Source organism: Haliotis cracherodii, unplaced genomic scaffold, assembly GCF_022045235.1.
Source record: "Haliotis cracherodii isolate W230 unplaced genomic scaffold, xgHalCrac1.p SCAF_4, whole genome shotgun sequence".
Lineage (NCBI taxonomy): Eukaryota > Metazoa > Mollusca > Gastropoda > Lepetellida > Haliotidae > Haliotis > Haliotis cracherodii.
Genome location: NW_027266297.1, coordinates 54,052,011 through 54,061,073, shown reverse-complemented (window position 1 = coordinate 54,061,073; position 9,063 = coordinate 54,052,011). Strand labels below are relative to the sequence as shown.

The 9,063-nt window shown below is 38.5% G+C and overlaps 1 protein-coding gene across 1 annotated transcript; it reads left to right on the top strand.

Moving 5' to 3' along the window:
* The first annotated feature begins 1,154 nt into the window (after positions 1–1,154).
* On the top strand, positions 1,155–3,553 carry LOC139478855 (forkhead box protein D3-A-like). Its single transcript, XM_071261519.1, has one exon. The coding sequence runs from the start codon at positions 1,379–1,381 to the stop codon at positions 2,735–2,737; it is 1,359 nt and encodes a 452-aa protein (XP_071117620.1). The 5' UTR covers positions 1,155–1,378; the 3' UTR covers positions 2,738–3,553.
* Positions 3,554–9,063: the final 5,510 nt, after the last annotated feature.

Below are 9,063 nucleotides of genomic sequence, written 5' to 3'. Positions count from 1 at the left end.
GCAATGTACATAGTAAAACGAGTTTCTGAGTTGTAAACAACGAATTCAAATTCAAATCATTTGTGATGAATGAACATTTGCGATGCTTTTTTTATTCTAAAGGGTAAATTGTAAATATATTTCAGAATACTCCAGACTTTATCTTAATAGAAATTAACAACCCATGTCCATTTCAAATAGATGATGTTCATTTATCCTGGCTTACCTTCATACGCCCCGACGAAAGGGTTTTAATATAGTAGTGTGTACCAGTCAATATTCCAGGGGCATCTGGTTTCCATATTTCGGAGACATGATGTGATAAAAAAAAACTGTCAGTGTTTTCTGATGGCCCGTCATGTTATACACGTGCATGAAACGAGATGTTATCAAGAGTGACAGCGATGATCGTAGAATGAAATATACATGCATTGATAACACTCGCTGTGGGGGAAAAGACGATCTTGGATGAAAACGACACGAATGCTAATATATTGCCTTTTCTAGATAACCTGTTTGAAATAAAATAAATGAATAACTCACAGGCTAATCTTGAAGCGTTATTCCGTGCATTTGGGGTTATGTCCCTCCCGGAGCCCCCACCCAGTGTCGGGAGGGACACGGGTCCAGCCATGTGCTAGCCAGATTGAGGTATTTTCACTCCTAACTATTTGCGGATAGGATGTAAGTGTTTGTTTTTCAATGAGACTAAACTTCATCGGTGCGATCACTCGGCCATCATAATTGGGGTAACAAAGAAAGATGAAAAAGCTGCCTGAAAAATAAACATTTCTGTTAGCAAAAGCCAGTGCGGGACACAGCGGAAAATACCAGCTCCAGTAAGACGAATCAGAGAGCGAAAAATTAATTGCCACAACCAGACCTGTTTAATAAAGAGGGGAAAAAATTGGGGAGTACCAACGTTTCTTCGCACCATTTTGTTTCAAAGCCGCGTGGAAGGGCTCAAAATTTAGCGGCGTTTGTGAGGGGATATTGACTGAACAAACCGGCTAATCGGTGGGGGCGGTATTACGACGCTCAACCAGCGAATTGATATGTTAATGCAGTGACGAGGGCCGCTGCCGGTTGGTCACGTGACCCGCGCTATGGGTTTATTGACAGGCAGGCGGAGTCTCTGCTCAGTGTACGACAACAGTCGACGAATAGAAATCGCTTTGGGTGGCCGCCTTCAGTATAGTGGCATCTTAGTACACGCGCAGAAAAACCTCCTGTCATTCGACGCCATGAGTGTTGAGGCTCAACGTCTACGAGCGCAAGTCAGTCAGTGATTATTATCCCTCGTGCGACAAGGCGTGTTTGGTGATTTCCCAACTTGGACAATTTTTATTGAAGTGTTCACTGACTGAAAATTTTCACCATTTCTGCTTTGGTGTCTGAGATGCGTTACGACATGGAAAGACCCGGGCCTCACCCCACGGCAGCTATCCCTGACGAGCAGTACCTGGATCTAAGGAAGACACACATGACATCCTCACCCACGGGCTCCGAGAGCCACCCCACAAGCTTCAGAGACAATATTTGTTTAAATGGAGGGAATTCCGTGTTGATGCAGACTACGCGAGGCGATGAGGAGGACTGTAGTGATGATGAACACTTAGAGGTAGACTCACCCCCTCCCTCCCCCATCTCGTCCCCCCTGTCTCTCCACGGTAGCGACATGGACGGGGATCTCAACGAAAGCAAGGAAACCAAAGCTGATGACAGCAGCTTTGCCAGCAATGATGAAGACTCATGTAAAAAGTTGGATGATAAATCAAGAAGCAAATCCAACATGGTAAAACCTCCTTATTCATATATCGCTTTGATTACCATGTCGATCCTGCAGTCCCCGAGAAAACGCCTCACACTGTCGGGAATATGTGAATTCATCATGAACAGATTCCCTTATTACAGGGAGAAATTCCCCGCCTGGCAGAACAGCATCAGACATAATCTCTCCCTCAATGACTGTTTTGTGAAAATTCCCCGTGAACCGGGAAATCCCGGAAAGGGGAACTACTGGACCTTGGACCCCGCCAGTGAGGACATGTTTGACAACGGCAGCTTCCTCCGACGACGAAAGCGGTACAAGCGACACACACCCGACATGATGCAGCAGCCCACAGCCTTCATGTCTGGGGCGGACCCGTACTTCCACCACCACGGCCTCCTCACTGCCCACGCCCACCCAGCGGCCTTCGGAGCGTCCCCCACCGGCCTCCCGTACCCATACATGTCCCCCCTGTCGCATCATTTCTCCTTTCTCCCGGGGGATTACGCACGATCCCATCTACAGCATTCAGCCTATTTGTCGGCCGGGTTGAACCCAAATGCGCTCGGACTGCCGACTTCAGGGACATCGAGTCAGTTAAAAAAGTTGGAATCATTGGAAAAGCCGGAAAAGCCAGCAAGTTCAAGTTCCTCTAAACCTGGGTTCTCTATAGACAGTATAATAGGGACAAGTTCTTCATCTTCATCTTCTTCACCCAATAGTTCAAGTAGTAAACCTATTATTTCATCATCTTTAGCACCTTCATCAATGCAATCGTTGAGACCAAGTCTATCAACGGGGCTACCATCGCTCGCACTGCCACACTCCTTTGCATCCTTCAGGACCGGGGGTATCATGGACGTTCCTCGACCCGGGGGTAGTGCATTTTCTCCGCTGGCCGGGGCAATGTCAGCGATGACACCACTTGACTTAGAAAAGTATCGTCAATATGTGCAAGCATGTGCCATACCTACCTGGCCGCGGTAAACTTCAAAGAGAACGCTCAGGTGTTCAGTAAATTTGAAAACTTTGATCTCGTGAGATTCAGTGGCCAAGCAGGGTCCGACCTGACTCCTGGACCCCCAAAGTCCGGAGAGTGACCGCAGAGTGCTAAAGATTAGCGGTGGATCAAGCTAAGATGGGACTAATTGGCAAGGGATGAAGTGGTGAACATTTTCTACATTCCTTTCTGGAAGCATATGTGCAAATCCTGTTCAGATATGTACAAGGCCGTTTTTGCAATTGACATGAGAACCAAAATGCCAAAGACAATATATGTGACTGAAATCAGTGAGTTTGTTCTGTGACTGTCACGGTGTTTGTAAGTAACTTGTTTATTTCTACCCTCATCTATATCAAACGTCGATAACGTGCTGTAGACATGTCTCTTTCGGTGGCGATCACTTGTCAATTCCGCGTGTTCATGTCACGCGGTGAATGCATTGCAATATATGTTAGTTACAATCTAGTCGGAAGTTATACGCTTAGAAATTGACATTTTAATATTTGTCTAACGTTTGTCAAAACATTTATGGACACTTTCTCATGTTTGTCGTTCGGAGGTTTTTGTTTTAAATAGTATTTAAATTCAAATATTCGTTGAATTTCCACTTCCATCTGCATAAATGTATGTGTGTATGAATGATAGAAATTAACCTCAGAACATGTTGTACACCAGCGAAATAGTCGAGGGAAAATGTGCTTTCATAGCTGAATTACAATCAAAATGTTTATTCGTGTAAATTGTATAGATAATTTAAAATTGATTACAAGTGCTGTGACATGTACAAATTGCCAGTACAATAAAACGAAATATATGAACTGAAATTCACATCTTATTTTTTTTCTTCAAACAGTTTACAAACTAGATGTTTCTATTTGAGAAGCACCACTTTCAACATGTTACAGTTTTTGATTGACTGCAATCTAACGCTTGAATGCAATTTACATGTTTATCTTAATTTTTCACACGAGAAAAACAAACCTTGTTTTTGAAAACATAAATTTCCAAAGTGAAAGTGGCTTTTCCAGATATGAAATTGAGTGAAAATTACAAGTGTACATTTGAAACGTACATGCTGCCAGGCCATTGCCTGCCATTTAAGAGAGGCAATATACACGGTGTTTCTTGTCACACATGTGTTTAAAGTGATACGGGATATTAAACGCAGCTCGGCTAAGGGCGTAGGGCGACGACTGGTTTAACACACTGTCCCAAATGGTAAAACATATGTTGGAAATTATATCTTATTTTTGACGAAGCGGGATAATTGGCTTGTTTTAGGATGTCTCGTCTTGAGTCAGGAAATACTATATTGTTACAGAAACCAAATCGTTACCATTGCACCACTTTAAGAACAATGTACTTATTGGGACGAACATCTAATGTTGAACTTACAGGTAAATTTCCATACCGGTTCACGTTCTGAATTAATTTGAAGCAACAGTAACTGTTCTTTTATAAAACATTTTCAGTTTAAAAGTTAATTTTAGTGGAAATCGACGAGGAGGTTATACACATAGTTTGTAAGAAATGTAAAACATTCAGACGGGATTATAATGTCTAGATGGTTAATAGAAATAAACGTTTGTTCTCAAGATTATTATAGTAATTGAATTATTATAGAGTGGTATATGTTTATAATATTAAATCTTTGGTTTAGCCCAACACGAGGAAAAACAAACCACATAGAACCGTTTATATTAGTCAACACAAAATACCTAACAAACACACATTCGGAACAACTCAAAGCAATTCTAATTTAATTAATCCAATTTGGACCTTTATCCAACAATGATTTTTGATTACATGTAGTCTCTAGAACATGCGCGTTAGGAACCCAATGTTTCAATCTCCTGATCTGGGATTTGGATTACCAAGACGGATTAATGAAAGAGGTCTTACAGATCGCGGTGTATCTGAGGAGGCTACACAATGATTGTTTAATGAGGTCAGTTAGAGCGACTACCGTGGTCCCCACACAGCTAATGATAATCTCTAATACGGATTAGCTAATAAACACGATAAAATAATTGTTTACCTATTGGACTGAACAAAAGTGTATGTTAGTTCGATGTAAATGGTCTGATATATTTGATTCTTTGATAAACACCGTCTAAAAGGTTAGACTATTTGAACAAATTAGGCTATGTCTGGCGCCAACGAAAATATATATTTCGATTTAGAAAAAAAGCACTAATTTCAGTTGATCCTCTTTCTTAAAATTTAGACGTATATGTCCACATTTCCCAACGTCATGATGAACAGATTTAGAAAGGAATTACATGGTGATTATACTGGGTGATTTGGTGTGTTAAATGGCCACGGAAATCGTTGGCTTGGAGTGGAGACATCACATAGTGATTTTTCAAACACTTAATATGCTATATTGTTTTCCTTAGTTCTTTAAATGGGAGAAACTCCGCCGCTTTGTTTCTCATAATTGATTATTGTAGTGATTGTAAAAACAGATATTGTTATTGGTACAAATTAATATTAGATATAACTACGGCAATTATGTCGTCCATTGCAATATCACAGTATTTTGATAATTATGAAATGCGTTGAAATTCTTCTATATCAAACTTGATTAAGGCGTTTCTTCCATGTAAGTACATAACATACGCACACATAGACACTGTTAGCAGGGAGAAACATGGCATTGTTGCGATATTACCAGAAGATTAATTATTTATAGGTAATTATGATTTTGTTTGACAAAAATGACACAAATTGATCGACATATTTTCTCATAAAGGCCCAAAACGATGACTCACTCACATAGCCTTCGAAAATAAATCAATTTTGAATAGAAAGCACCCTGTAATGTCATTCTTTCGTTTATTTACTCTCCCTATAAATTGAAATACAATGTGTAATGTTATGTAAATCTTTGAATAAACATACATCGTTACGAAATTAAAATAATTTCTTAATCTATATTTTAAGTCATTGTACGACACAATGTCCTTGAATTTCAATTGCCTTCAAACATTCGTAGACCTTTTCAAACAAAATTGTCATATTTGCAATGCTTTTTAATAAATTAACTGAATTAATCTTACAGCCATGGACACGTGGTGACAATTATTTTTTGTACTAAAACCAAAACAAAACTGAACAATTATTCTTTCCAGTAATCAATCGAAACAAGGCTATTGTTCATGTTAACAATAATTAACTCCCCCCTAATTAACATGTATTTGCTAATCATATGTAAACATTTAGGCTTGTTTAGAATCTGAAATGATGGAATACAAACGAATACATTCTCACAATGTTAGGATAGCTTATCCATTCTGACACTTTTCAAAGGGTTTTAAAGTGCGGGGCGAATCGTAACACCCACTGAACTAACTTATAAAGCAAGTTTATATTTCTTTTCTGTTTTATTATCTAGCCCGCGGCATAAGCAGTCACCTACATCTGTTTAAGTCGCTGTAAAACTAGTCAATGTTTATAGAGTGGATACGCGCTGAGAAAATGTCTTCCTTCAATATTATTTCAAGTAGCAAATTGAAAACCAGTTGAGGCGAAGATAGTTTCTTCTTTTGAGCCATTCACCTACCAGTTTTATTCACGGGGAATTATCTAAAGCCAATTTGAACAACACATAACGGCCACATAGTGTAGAATTAGTCAATGTGTCTTTTCATTCGTTTCTGTGTTTGATTACGGTCGAGAGCAAAATGTTTGTGGAAAGCGTAGTTAAGGGTACCACCATTAAAAGCCCCAAACGTGTTTTCGCATCCGCTAGAGCGATAAATCATACGTTTTCCCAAAGCTTGTGTGTGAACTGGTTCCCCTTTGACAACTTGACTATTACCTTATGAAAAGTTTACCATAGGCAAACAGCTAAGGACATCATTTAGATAAAACCGTTTATTAGAATGTTACTATTACCCACGTCACATCTTGAATGTTTGATTTTATCATCATATACATACTGAGCATTCCTTTCAAATTTGAATGTATTTATCAATATCGTTTTAAGTCACAAATTAAAGTCATACGTATTCAGTTCGTGTCGATAACATGATTAAAATTTTCAATATATAAATTATTACCAGTGTAAATAGGAATATGAATCTCAACATATTTATTGTAATGATAATGATTTGAACATTGTGATTACTCATTTATCATTTTATCTTAATTTTAATGTTTAATCTTAATGTTATTGACCAACGTATTGAGTGTATGGTAGTGATGTTGGGTAGTGGTTAAGAAAATCGTTACTGGTTTTGATGTTCTGAGCTGTACGTTCAGTGACAAGTAACGTATTGGCATGTTTGTAGTGGGCGCTTTCATCGAAACACAACATGCAAGTGTAACATACGGACAGAAAATCAGCATTATCTAAAGAGAATAGAAATACATGTCCGCAGTCGAGTGTTGTTTAAGCATAAGTGAATACAAATGTACATTACAATGCTAGTACCAAGTCTCCCATCGTGCAATATATCATAGGTCAAAAGTTGCGGTTTCACAATGATCTGTAATTTGAAAAATGTAGAAATTGCGTTTCAGAATGATTTTTGTAAATTCTTATCATAAACAACACGTGTAGTTTCATGTTAAGTTATCATGAAACGGTTTTCATTTAACTGTATTATTTAGTATATATTTATTTGATAAAGTAGATCGAATAAAATTCATCTATAATGCGATTACACCCAAACCCATCATTTTACGCCCGTTAGTCTTCGACAGCTGCCTTGGCTATGATAACAGATGATGACATACAAGCGTTGCCTGTTCCACTGCAGTGTCATACCCTCTCAGTGACAGGCGGCTTCTGCACGTGGGAATTATAAAAAAACATATACCATACTTGATATACAACTTATTGAAGCTGTTATTTTTCGTACGATTCGCTTCTGAAAAAAATGTGTTTTAATGTAACTGTGGTTAGAATATTCAGCCTTTAGTTTATTAAGTCAAGAAGACAAAGCTGATTGATTTCAACTTACTTATTCTTCTAATGCGACATTTTGGTATTGATGCCAGTACCTTTATGAAGCAAGTAAATACTACCTATAACAAAATATAACATACTATTATATCCATCATGTTCATGTTTTGCTGTGAGAATAATTATTTTCTGCCGAGTGTTTGGATTGAATTAATATGCGTAATTAGTTGTAAACAAAGTATTGTAAATAGACGCTTGTACGGGTATAATATGTATCTGCATATATGAAAAAAATGACATTTAAGAGAGGCAAGAATGTCGCAGATATGGTAGTTTCAACAACGGGTTCATATTGAAAGCATACAATCAACTCCACAAGCAATTCGTAGATGACATATTAGATGAAAATATGTTTCAACATTTACATGTTCAAATTTGAGAACCAGAAGTGTATTTCATCGAGAAGAATGTCACAGAGGAATAAATCTGATCCCAATCTCCCATAGCGTTCAAGACACCGACAATCTTCAAAACAATTATCGCGGTGAACGTGTATATTTCAGCCTTTGAAATACACATTTCATTGAGAAAGTGATCTATTTCACAAAGGGGCTTGATTCATATTATATGAATGATAAAGAAACATCTCCAACAATGCTGAACACTCAACGTGTACATTTCAAGGATTCGAATACTCTTTCATTGAGAAAGGTATCTATTTCCCGAGATGGAATGATACTTATCTCCAAATCCATGCACGATAGTAAACATCTCGCACCTATTCCCGGTCCTCAACGTGTACATTTCAACTATCTGAAATACACATTTCATTGAGAAAGTGATCTATTTCGCTCACGGTTGTGATACAAATCTCGGAATACATGTAAGAGAGCAAGCTTCTCTAAACATTCATGTCTCTTTACATGTTCATTTCACAAGTTGGAAATACACATTTCATTGAGAAAGTACTCCATTACTGGGACGAGATTGATACAAATCTCCAAGTATGACAGCTGCTATCGCAAAGCAATTACGGGTCTTTAAAATAATTTGTAATGAGATAACGACCGCCTTGCCCAAGTATTGTGTGTCGGCGTGAGGCGCTTGTACATTTCAGTCTCTGACGGCTACAGAAGCTGTACAACACATGGAAAAGTAATCAGTTTCAAGCACAAATGTCATGCGATACGTCTACTTGTGCTGCTAGGCTAGGAGGTCTGATGTACATAGCGAAATATCACACACTGTGATACATGTACATTTCACACCGGACTCGGGGCCGTGTAGGGAGTGGGCTTGTACATTGCACCATCACTGATGGACGACATGAAATGTACAACGAAGTTGTTGATTTCTCCGGAAGGTGTAAGAAACATGTAGAAGTGCTATGTATATCAT